Source organism: Oryzias latipes, chromosome 13 (genome assembly GCF_053564925.1).
Source record: "Oryzias latipes strain Hd-rR chromosome 13, Olatipes_Hd-rR_3.1".
Classification (NCBI taxonomy): Eukaryota; Metazoa; Chordata; class Actinopteri; order Beloniformes; family Adrianichthyidae; genus Oryzias; species Oryzias latipes.
This window is the reverse complement of record NC_136249.1, coordinates 17,950,415-17,963,113: the sequence shown is the minus strand read 5'-3', so window position 1 is coordinate 17,963,113 and position 12,699 is coordinate 17,950,415. Positions and strand designations below refer to the sequence as shown.

Below are 12,699 nucleotides of genomic sequence, written 5' to 3'. Positions count from 1 at the left end.
CCGCCGAGCGGCTTTTTTTTTTTTCAAACTTTATTGTATGTAACAATTCAATACAAAACATTGTTAAACAGCGCCGAGCGGCTATATATATTGACATGTCAGCTCGGTAAAATACGAGATGATCTTCTAAACGTGCTTTTAATAATGTTACGGTTATTATGAAACACCTGTTCGCTCATCATTTAAATTTTAATCCGTGTGGTCAGTGCTTTTTCTGAACGAAGCCAGGATTAGCAGTATGCTAACACGGGCTAACAACATTAGCTTTGGGTGGCGCTGCACGTAAACGTGTAAGAATAACATCAGCCTTTATTTAGTCGGGACACGACTGGAAACACAAATCCGCGTGATTGTTTGAATGTTTTCTAAGGACTGAGCGACATTTCTGCTTTGAAGCTCAAACTGCTGTGTGTGCTGACGATACGAGCTGTGCTCAGACACACGTTTAGACCCGGTTCTGAGTTCGGTAGGTAGTACCCCTAGAGCTGCGGGACGGATCGCAGTCTTAAATCTCCCACACATAGCGCTCATGTAGCAAAGCACCCCCCCCCCCCCCCCCCCCTTCCCCTCAAACACAAAGCTGTAAGTCCACGCTCCGCCGGTCCACTTCACTAGTGAAGTGCGGGAGCGGACTACTTCTTTTCTATTTTGTTTGTTACTTTTTTTGTTAAAGTCACTTCCCTCAGTTTATACTGGATCATCGTGGATTAGTCATTAGTTGGGAAATAAAATGAAAAAAGCAAAAAAACGAATAGCAGTTATATAAGAACGAAAAATGTAAAAATAACCCCCCCCCCCCACCCCCCCCCCCGACGATGTCATCGTCCATCCCGATGGTTGACAGCAAACATCGTCAACGGCCAATTTAAGGGACATCGCCCAACCCTAATGTATGTCTTCATTTTCCTTTTCTGATCTGACTCAAAACTGTACAGGTGAATAGTTTCGAAACTGTTTGCCATTTTTGTTCCACCCGTAATGTTATATTACATTTCTAAAGAACTCCTGCCGCTCTGCAGATACTATGTCCTAAAAAATGACACAAGTTTTCTGATTTTGGATAAAAACCGAATAATGATGATTAAAAGACCACTGGGAACGCTAAATCAAAAAATGATCGGATTGGTACTGTCATAGAAACATATTTTGGAAGTTTTTAAAAGTGCAAATGTACACATGAGTTTTTATCTTTCTTATTCATTTTGAGCTAAAAAAGTTCCACATTTGAGAAGTTAACCTTTGTGTTAAAGACAATCATCATAGCCTACAGAAACTCAGCACAGACTCATGGTACAATAATCAACAGGCAACTAAGAGTCATGAAAACCAAGCAATGAAACAAAATGATTCCTCCATATAATAGATTTCTCAACCAAATAGTAATAAAGAGAAATTAATTGGATTTTTTCTGACTAATCTATGTAATCCAAGAATCTGCAAATGAGACATAATCAGATAATCTGTCAGAAAAATGAACAATGATTAAAGCTTTTAAATCCTAATTAAAGCATCTTTTTTTCCCTATTTCCTTTAGATTAAACCGCATTTATCTGCTCATTGACTCTGTGTTGGCAATCACTTTTTAAAACTTCCAATTTAAACAGTTTAAAGGAATGTCATTAAAATTGAATTCTGCAGTTATATTGTGCAGACATTCACACCACAGTGCTGACAGCAGAAACAGAGACCAGCATTAAATCAATAAAAAACGGTGGCTGGCACATTATTTGAAGACCAACAGAGAGTGTGGCGCTGGGGGTGAGAGCTGCAGCCATCCACCCAGGTCATGCAGGTTGACAGGCGGCTTCCTGCCCTGAAGAGGGGGGTGATGAGTGGCAAGGACTGCAAAGGGAACAAACAGCGTGGCAGGACGGCTGCCCGAACAGGAAAAACTTTTCAGCACCTCTGCTAATGATGGCGGAATTACTACCAGCAGCCCCTCCCCCAAACAGTGGGGATTTTTCTGCTCCATCTTCTGAGGGACAGAGCATTAGGAGATGCTTTAAAGCCTGATTTCAGAGGGAACAGGACGGAAGCACAGGATTTCCCATCAGACATCACGTCCTCCTTTGTTGTACCTGATGTTCTCTGCTAGCAGATCCTTGTCTCCGTGCAGGAGCAGAAGATGAGCTGCTCTTGAGGCAGACGGATGATTATCCTCCCTTCTCGCCTTTTGCTGGGTTTGGCTCTGACTGTGGAACAACTGTGTGTGCATCTGCTGCACATATGTGTGCACTCTGCTGCATGATGGGTGATTTTTTACAGGTTTTTGGGGTTTGCTTGAATAAGCAGTGGAAGTGAGGCTCAGTGAGCACATGAATGCTGTGATGACATCCTGCTGTAAAAACTCTGTCGCTGCTTGTGCTTAGATGTCTGTAATTGGAGTTAAGAATTGCTGTTTACTGCGCTGACACTCACAGAACCCCCCCCCCCCCCCCCCCCCACCGCCCCCTCCATCAGTGAAGGTATAATCTCATTATTCAGTGCACTTCCTGCTGCTGTCACCAGGGACAGGCTGACAGAAACTCCAACTACCTCAGAGGCCGGAGCCAGATTCGCAAAAGAACTCAAGTGGAGCAGAAAACAAGAGAGCAGCTTGGTTACAAAGAATACGATGAAAAGATGGATTTAAAAAAAGATGAGCATGAACATAAAAAAATGTAAAAAGTTATTTTATGTTCTTGCAGAATGACATGACAGGAGGAATTTTTTTAAAAAGGGATGGGGGTGGTTCTGTGTTTTGGAAGTTAGCAAAGACTTGCAGACTAATCTTTTCCTATTGGCTTTTCCCCTTTAGGGGTCACCACAGCGAATCTGCTTCCTCCACATTATACTAGGTCTCATTCGCATATTCGGTTTGGGAAAAATTTGCTGTCAGATGCCCATCCTGACACAAATCTCTGTATATATTCGGGTTTGGGACCGGCACATAGGTGACCCTGGCTTGGGCCCTCTCATGGCTAAATATAGGGAACTTGCAGACTAAAACTGAAGTTGAACTTGAGTTTAGAAAGACGCTCCAAAGCGCAGATTAAACACTGACAACAGGGATGGAGAGAATTAGGACCCAGATTAACACACACATGGAAATTTTATTCCTCAAACCTCTCGATCTAACACCAACCAGATTTTTCCGCTCAGCGAAGACTGCTGGGAATAATGAGTCAAAAACGAAGGGCTCAGGTGAGCTCCAAGTGAGTTCTTCCACTCACTCATGCAAGAAAGTTTTTACACATGAATTAGGTTTCAAAAATAGATATTCAGATTCAACTATTAAATTACAAAATGTCATATCTACTATATTTAATCATTTAGTATTACTTTTGTCATGTCTGATGAACAGGAGAATTTCCAGATATTGAATTATGAGCAAAACATTTTATCTTGTTAGGAATAACAAAAACAAAGGTTCATCATGTAGAACTTTACCTATTTAAGTTAATGGTTTGTAAAAAATAATTGATCCTTTTTTTAAATTAAAGAAGATTAGGATTAAACCTTCAATAGTGCATCATTCAAAATATACACTGCAAATTCAGGCCCCTTATAAAAGTCAAAAATTCTTACCCTATTGGCAGATTTTGTTCAAATTTACAAATAAATCTCTCAATGGGACAAAAAGCAATCATCTTACAAAAAAACATATTATAAGAAAAAAAGGTGGTTTTTCATGTTTTTTCAAACTTAAATGGTTTTCCTTTTAAATAACTTTCTTAATTAGATTATTTTCTAGCAAAACATAAATTAAAAAAAATTCTTTGAAACAAAAGGCTTTTTGCTTTCTTGAGATTTTGTTTAAAGTACTTTATTAACACATCTGAACACAGAAGGTTTTGTTCTATCTTTGACATAACTCCAATCCAGGTCAGACTTTTTCCACAGAGTTGTCCTCATGATACATAAATGATCCCAAATGTTTTTGGACTCATCAGAAACTAAACTCCTGCAGGAGTTTTATCCGTGGTCGGGATCGAATCTCAACGTTTTTGACAAATGACTGATGAGAGGAATCCGGTTAAATGATGAGTAGTGTGGAGAGAAACTGTTTGGTTAATGAGATTTCCCACAAAAAATTAAGATCTGTTTGTGAGGAGACCAAAAAATATTATAAAAATAAATGTCAAAAGATGAGCTACACCAGAATTTTCCTGAAGCCAACAGAGTTCTGGTCTCACTGCCTTCCAAGGCAGTGAGACCATCCACAGAGCAGCAGCAGAGACCCCTTCAGCAGATAAGGAGCGGGAGTATGACCTCCACCAACCCCTCAGAGTACGTGGGGGGAGCCAGTTAACAGGGAAAGGGATCCCAAACACAAACAGAGACCCCTCTCTTTAAGTCAGGGGGGCCCCTCAGACTCAGTACCCTAGTCGTCCGCCTTGTCTCGGTTCTGGGAGCAAACCCGACTGACCCCTGGTCTACAGCGGGCACAAACACACTACACGGCTACAGCTGTCAAAACTCTGACATCTTAATCAATCCTGGATTCCCGACCTTGTCAGATGCAGCAGTAAGATGGATGCAGAATAGGATGACCCCTGACCCCTGCAAGGGGTGGAGAAAACAAGTCCTGTGCCCCCCAGTAGCTCCCCCTGTCCCCCTTTCTCCTAAAACATCCCCATCCGCAGACGGCTCTGCCGTCGCCCCAAACAATGATGGAGGAGAACCCATTCATCCTGGGCTGGGAACCAAGGGACACACTGCCCTCATCCACACACACCCCCACCATCATTACCACCACCCATGCGCACACACAAGGCAAGCACGGACATGCTGACATGCAAAGAACAGTCGCTAAACTGAGTCCAAGAAAACCTTCAGAAAAACAGAGTCAGAGTGAGTCCTAATGAGTTGTGGTATTATAACCTATTAATAACATGTTATATGACAGTCATGCAGATGACACTCAACTCTACGTAGTCACCAAACCACAACGGTCCATTGGACTCTCTGCTACCCCTACATACAGCAGATAAATTCCAACAGTCTCATTTCTTAAATTCAACCAAGAAAAGACAGATTTCATACAAAAATTGGCCAAATAGGCCTACGATTACCATAGTTTATGAATTATATATATTTTTTGAGAAGCACAAAGACAGAAAAATCACTCAGACTGGAGTTTCAGCTATGGTACTACCACCATCACAAGATCCGTCTGTTTGGCAAGCTGAGGATCTTTCAGAGTGCTGCAGCTTGAGTTTGAATCGGAACCATCAAAACACTATCTCCAAGTTAGAATCCAAGGTCAAACTTTTCTCTTATCATCCTGGCCATGCCATAACCTGCATTGGTGCATTTTTGATTTCTTCTTTGTATTTATTTAGTGTTGTCACTCTGTCACAGTTAAACCATGTTTGTCTATCAAACATTAAACACATATAAAGCTTAGATAACCCTTATTAAATGATTTACTCTATCATAAAACACACAACTTTGTCCCAAAAAAAAAGTGCTGCTGCTTTGGATTGAGCCCCCTCAAACTGTCTGTCTTTGGTGCTTAGTCAACATTTCAAGAGAGAGTGAGCCCCTCCCTCCACTACAGATCATCGCCCTTGGGAATATTAACCAGCTCATGATGGCACTTGAACAGCCACAGCGGTCAGCACCTTTTAACCCTCAAGTCAGTGATGCAGATCAGCATTGATGTCTTTGCTCAATCCAAACACACTATCCCTCTTCAAATGCATGAAATTAAGAAGAAAGTGAAAAGACAAACTCAGAGACACCCAAACTCTCCTCCAACCATTGACTGAAGATGAAAACTGGACAGAGAGGGTTAGGGTTCCAACAAGCTCACTCATGATTGATGGGACTAGTTGCCATAGAAACATAGACTCAGACCGACTCTGACCAATCACTGCTTACTGACGACGTCTGCCTCCAAAATGGTGGCATCTGTATGGTAAAAAAAATGTAAACCATTTTCTATTAGGTGGGGTCCCCACACTCTCACTCCAGTTCACAGATACAGACAATGGTTGAAATTGAGGATTACACCTTTGCACAGACATCTGTCCTCATCAAGATCTCTGAACACACAGGAAACTTTCACAGAGGTCAGCAGTTGAGGATCTGGTGGTTTGTGATTGGCAGCTTAAGTGCCACAACTATCAAATGACTGACTGAATCAGTCATCCTTCTATTTGAGAGACCTTCAAAAAACAGATTTCCCTCCACGATTGTCACAGATATAAATATTTTCTAATGCAACATGGATGCAAAAATCACAGAAATCAAGTTTAACTTATTAACAACGGCCATTTTGGTAGATTATATCTAAGAGTGATGTTTGCTTACAAGTACAGGAAAAGGAACAAACAAAAGGAACAAAGAGACAGAAACTCTGCTAGAACTTTCTGAAGCCAACAACAGAAAAGCAGACTCTGACATCTGGGACTACTTGAACCCCTTTTTGCATTCCCACCGCCCAAGCAGCCCGTGGTACCCCTAAATCACCAAACCTGTTTGTCATGTAATTAGTCCCCCAAGATAAAGCCTCCTCGTAAATGCAGAGAGGTGTAGCAGTTCGTCCCCCTGTTAATCACCCGCGCCCAGCCTCTGACCTCCTACTGTCGCTGCTGTTCATGTGTGATGGTGATGGGCGGTGGGTGGGAGGCACCGACTGAACATCTTGCCAAAACTGGCATCTGCTGTCATGGAGAGGCTGCGACTGAGCCTCAGTCCAACTAGACACTGAATGTAATCCATGATAATAACAGTTAGATGAATTTAACTGAACTTTTTCAGGATAAACTGTAGTAACAAAGCATTTTATTAAAAAAGGGACTTGTTTTTCATTTACGGAAGTTGAAAAGAAATGAGCAAATGTCAAAATATCTTATATAATGTTTCAATATCTTTAAAAAAAAAATCTATATAATGTGTCAAATTTGAAAAAATCTTGAAGAGCAGAATCTCTTCCTTGACCTTTAATCTTAATAAAAAGACAGGTGTTGAACTACAGGAAGCAAAGATCAAAATAGTTGTGGAGGAAAAGCAGTGGCATTCATCCGAACATCATTTCAATCTCTCAGCAGCATATTTACACTCTTCTGATACCTGCCCGGAATTACAAACCAGATCTCTCTGCTTTCCCTCACTGAAGGCTCTACTGGGAACCAGAAGGAGAATGGACTGGATAAGGACCACAACAGCGGTCCAAACCGCTCTACTGGCCTCCCCTAGTTCTACCATTTCTCCAGGGATTCATCTCTTTGCACAGCACCTCCCAGAGGGCTCGCTAATTACTTCATTTACATTCATAACTACCTACATCACATAGAAAGACAGCAGGGAGAAAACTGGAGGGAAGGGAAAAAAAACATCTAACAGGGTGCTGGATGGCTGAATGGAGGGAATGAGTGGGAAGGACAAAGAGAACAAATACGTTCTTGAAGACAAAAACACCATAAACGTACGGTTTACAAAAACTCGTTTGTCAAAAGGATCCCCAGAAATTTGATGTCAGTCATAAAAGATGAGAGGAAACAGAGAGTTTTTACCTTGACATTCTGAGTTGCGTTCCTCATATCCTGGGTTGCAGAGGCAGTTTCCTATGGGCACTAACCACTCTCCATCAGCTCCACAATACATTTTGGGCACCTCTTTCTCCTCTGAATTATCCACACATGAACCTCGGACTTCCACCAGGGAGGAGGTGTCAGCTCCAGTTATTGTGTCGGGAAACTGTGCCAAGTTCCGTACAGATAATGGACATTTCTTGTAGAAGACCCTGACGGAGACCAGAGCAATGCAGGCTCCAACATCCTGGAAGGCCAAATAAAAACCCTTTCGGCTCAAGGCGCCCACATCCCGAATCTCCGTGTTTAGCTTCATGATCCGATCGCCAATGTCCACCTGAGTGAAGCTTTCATCTGCAGCTACAGTATCAATTTTAGCAAACTGGTTCTCACGGATGTACCGCTCTTTGTCATTGTTGGACTCGTAGTAGTAAAGATTGAAGGTTTCCTTGCAGGTTCCCATGACCCCCGGTAGACTGTTGCAGTCTCGCAGGGTGAACTTGATCTCGATGTATACACGCTGAGCGCCTCCACGGGGGATCCAGTCGGTGCGGAGCCAGTTGTTCTGATTTGGCTCCATGACGTTACACACCTGGTACGTTCGAATGGGGATGTTCTTTTCATCCATAATACTCACTTCCTCCCACTGAGGAAAGAAGACATTAAAAATGTTACCAGAAAATCTGGATCAAACTGAAATCTTCAAACCAAAGTTGATGAAACTGTAAGAGGAGTCACTGCAGCAGAGTTGCTAAATTCTACTAACATCTGAAAAGTATTAGAAATAAACGCTCTCATAAATAATGTGGGCTGTGTACAAAACTAAATGACAGTCAAGGAGTTTATGGTTTGTTCAGTCATAGTTGACGTATGAACTTAATGAATGTTTTATGAGTCATTTCTAATTAATTGACTAGTTCAGCCTCGAGGTTGAAACTACAATCCATTAATATGAGGAACTTTCTTTGAACTAGGAGCACGTAATGAGTTCCATATAAGCCATCTTCAGGTCTGTCTCTGGGGGAGTTTTGAACAAAACCCAAATCCCAATCAAACCCAATGATAGACCAGAAGGGTTCAGGGTTAAAAATGCTCATGTCTCATAAAACGGGGGGACACACTAACATGAGGCTCATGGATTTTTTCATCCAGGCTTATTTTCGCTGAGAGGAAATGTTTGTTTAACTTATGATACATTTCCCCTCTAGACAGAGTGCTGTTGAGCAAACACGAGCCTGTCTTAAGAGGCTCACAGCAGCGTGCTCCCTCAAGTTTTTCCTTGTCTTTGAGCTGGATTCCAAACAAGAGCAGCAAAGCCTTTGGCCGCTGTCCTTTTAACCATTAAAAATCAAACTGCACAACATAAACATTTGTGGATGGTGAGAGATCCGGGTTATCCTGCCAGATTTGACTTGATGTCTTATCATAAACAATCTGGATTAAAGCCTTATTTCCCAGGAGTGGGGAGGGATAATGCAAAATACAGCTGCAGCTGTATGATTTAGGAAAATGCCCATCAATCAATGCAGTTTCATTCCACTTTGCACCCCCTCCCCCCAACCCCCCTTTTGTTGTGGTAATCGAGCTGTATTGAGATAAGGCTGCACCTTTCCCTGATAGCAGGAAAGAGGAAGAATAAGACCAATTGGTAGTAATGAGAGGGCGAATGCACGTTTTCAGGGGCTGCCAGGACCCTGTCAATCACTCGTTTGAGATAAAAATTGGCCTGGGGGGGGGGGGGGGGGGGCTCGGATGAAGCACTGGTTCATTTAAAAAGCTTACAGCTACAGCCAGCCTGCACCAACAGCACAAGGTGGGCTCCTACTGGGTTTGGTTTATTCTCTGACATGATTGTAGATCATTTATAATAATTTTCAGCAACATTAAAAGGCCTGCCTGTGCTTGTCATCTCATTTGTTTAAGTAGGACAGATTCAGGAGAAATTGCTGTTATTTTGGTTAATTTAGGCAATTATTCATCCACTCCAATAAATGTGGCTTGTCTGTGATCTAAATTACTCCTTATGTGCTGAACCCTTTCCCTCCCGTTATAAAATGTTTTCAGCCTGGAATCGTCCACCTGACCGAGTCACAGATACCCCAGCTACGCAGCAGGACGGCGCCTTGACTGGATGGTCTTTAATGTTGGTTTATAGCTTGTCATAATGCTGCTACAGCTGAAGCCCACAGCACTTTCCCCCCCATTCATCCATTCCAGGAGACTCTTTCTCAGCTGCCAGGTTCCTTTCTCTTTGCTCAGCTGAATAGGGGAAAGGGATATAAAGTTTCTTCACAAAGACCGATTCAATCCGCCGTCTATTCAGGAAACCTGACGCTCGCTGCAGTATCTGCCCCTGCAGTATCTGCCCCTGCATCTGACCATTACAGGAGGGTTGGAGAGAAGGGAGGCAAAGGGAGTGGGTAGCAGGGGCTGAGAGTGAAGGGGTGCCTGGTTTCTCAAACTGGATTCCTGGACCCCATGAGGCCCTGGGGGTGTTCCAGGGAGCCTCTGGGTTTAGTTAAAATAGAAACGGTCTAATTATCCATATTTCTATCCAACATAACAAAAGGATCTCACCTAGGCCTTACATTTTACAATAAAGGCAGTTACATAACGAAATGATTAACAAAGATATTATTGTGAGAGGCTCATCTTCATTTGGCAAAGTGCTCCACAGCTTTAGCCAATAATGGATATCATCTTTCTATTTTTGCTCAATAGGACACCAGGCGTCCAACCAGGATGCGTCTCCTCAGTACCTACCCCTCCTTCTGTCGGGCTGGCCACCCATCCCAGCTCCCCCTGCACAGCTCTTGAGTCGAGCAACGTGACTGAAAAAAAGAAGAAAAGGGAGACATAAACGGGCAGCTTCTGCGTCCACTCTGCCTGGGTTTCTATAGGTCAACCCGGTCGGTCCAACGAGGAGCAAGGAAGGAGAAAAGTGACAGGCCTTTACATTAAATAAGAAATGGTCAGAAGATGAGGGTCAGTCAGTCCGATGTGCGTTTTGTACGCACCCCATTATTTGCACCCATTTTCGTTCAGAAAATAATTAACAGCAGTTAAAAAAAAAACAATTTTCCAGTTGTGCTTTTTCCCTCAAACTGCAGTGGGAATGTGGCAGGCAGAAGAGGATGGTTTGAACACGCGCCAGTGCGTCAGGGCCGCTAAAAATCACAACAGGACGTTTCTGGACCTTCTTTCCATGATCTGAAAGCGCGCAGAGACTCGGTCCGCCTCAAAATAAATAAATAAATGAAATGTAAAAAAAAAAAAATCAGTCCCCGCGCTTAACAAAATGATTTGACGTATGAAAATCTAAGCAGCATCAATTTTAATGACGAACGTCTTTCCGTTCTTTAAAATTCTCGTGCTTGTCAGACAGAGCCGCAGCTTTCCCGAGGGGAGTCAGATCGGGGAGTAGAACTAATGGTGGTTATCAAAGTTTTATTTGTCTTTTAAACTACAATTTACTGCGCACTGCAGATCATCTCCTCCGAGCAGAAAGAAACCCGTTTTCACAAAAATATTGGCAGCTTTGAGTTCTGCACAAAATAATAAACTAATAATCATTTTATCTTTAATAAAAATTAATATTGTTCGTGTTTTTGTGTCTTGAATTATTTGTGATGTTACGAGCAGCGCACTTCAACTTTTGGAAATGTTTCCGAAAGATTCAAGAATCAAAGCGCGGAGCGTCCGCAGCAAACCGGAGGATGTTCCAATCCCAGTGAGTCTGACGGCGTCGGTCGGTGTCTCGCGTATTCAGTGAATTGAGTCCACTTTATTTCTCCTTTAAAGATGCGTCAAAGTATGCGGAAAAACTTGCGCAATTGTGCCTGTGTTTTTCAGCCACACACTCATCTCTTGACTCTTCCACTGAAAATGCTTCTTGGAGCCACAAGTTCGCGCTCAGCTTGCGCTCCCAGGCTGTCGGCGGCTGAGTGAGAAACCCTGCTGCTGCTCAGAGACCCGAGCGCACGAAACGCACCGCTCTTTATTTCCGTAAAAGCAAACAAGTCCGTTGGGTAAATGAGAACGAGGCAGCGTTTCGTTACCCAACGCTCCTCTGCGGCGCAAGAACTCGGGGCCACGGACCGACACGGAGCGACGGGGGAACGAGGTCTCCAGCACTGCAGGCATGCTTACCTTCATTTGGGGGGTATATCCTTGCAGAAGAACCGAGAGCAAAAATCCCAGAAATGAGAAAGATGAGTGTGAAGACAATCCCTGCCATGAGTGCCATTATTTGCGTCGTTGCTCTATCTGTTCACGTCCTCTCGGTTTCCCTCGTTCTCCGGTTGGGTCCTTCTCGCTCCTCTCGCCCTCCCTCTCCTTCCCAGCGGAATTTGGGTTTGAGGCGGACAGCGGCAAAGCACCAAGCGCTCCACGGGCAGGAGGCGGGTCCGCGCGCTCTGACGCGCACCCGTCAATCCCCACGGAGATGGGGCAGAGGGGGTGCAGATGATAGTGCCCTGCCGCGCACCCCCACTCTCTCACACACCAGAGGTGACAGCGCACTGACTCACACGACGGGATGATGATTCTCTGATATGGCGTTTTTTCCTGCAAGACATTTACACGACAAGTCTTAAGTCACGCAACCTCCACGCACCTGCTGAGATTTCTTAACAAACTGGAGAAGGCGGCGTTTGGGCGCGCAGAGCAGAAAGAAAAAGCAGAAATCAGATCAACATGAACAAATATGAAGAATCAAAGCTGCACACAGTGAGTGAAAAACAAAGCATCAGTTTCTGTCCTGCAGCTCGCAGTCCCGCGCAGACGATCCCGCGTCTGGCTCCGCACGAGCTGCACCGGGCAAAGGTTGCCACCTAGCGGAGGCACTGGCTCATCTTGTTCTGCCTCAAAAATCGGATTAGAGAACAAGCATGACTCCCACTAACGTTATGATGGTGCACTTTGCGGAATTGACAGAAGCTGTTTCAGGGTCTGCAGCAAAGCTTGTATTGGATTATTGTCACATGCTGAGATCCTGATATGATGAGGGCTTTATGGGTGTTTATGATGAGCTGTGCACAGACCCATCCATCAGGGGTGGAGAGCTCACTTCAAAGGCAAAATGATGTTGAGGCACTGCTGTTTCTCCTGCAGCTTTTCTTCAGACAAAGCCTGTATTGTTCGTGCTGGTGAACAGCCAGTTTAGATGCTTCTCACCAGG

General features: G+C 43.7%; 1 protein-coding gene across 2 annotated transcripts in view; it reads right to left on the bottom strand.

Moving 5' to 3' along the window:
• The window catches only part of epha4l (eph receptor A4, like), a 57,593-nt gene extending 45,104 nt beyond the window's left edge, over window positions 1-12,489 (bottom strand). For both annotated transcript variants that reach the window (XM_011482648.4, XM_020708322.3), the window contains exons 1-3: window positions 11,670-12,489; window positions 10,284-10,351; window positions 7,503-8,166 (exon numbers count right to left, since the gene is read on the bottom strand). In XM_011482648.4, the coding sequence (XP_011480950.1) occupies window positions 7,503-8,166; window positions 10,284-10,351; window positions 11,670-11,766 (829 nt within the window). In that variant the 5' untranslated portion in view covers window positions 11,767-12,489. The remainder of the gene's footprint in view (window positions 1-7,502; window positions 8,167-10,283; window positions 10,352-11,669) is intronic.
• Between the last annotated feature and the right edge of the window lie 210 nt (window positions 12,490-12,699).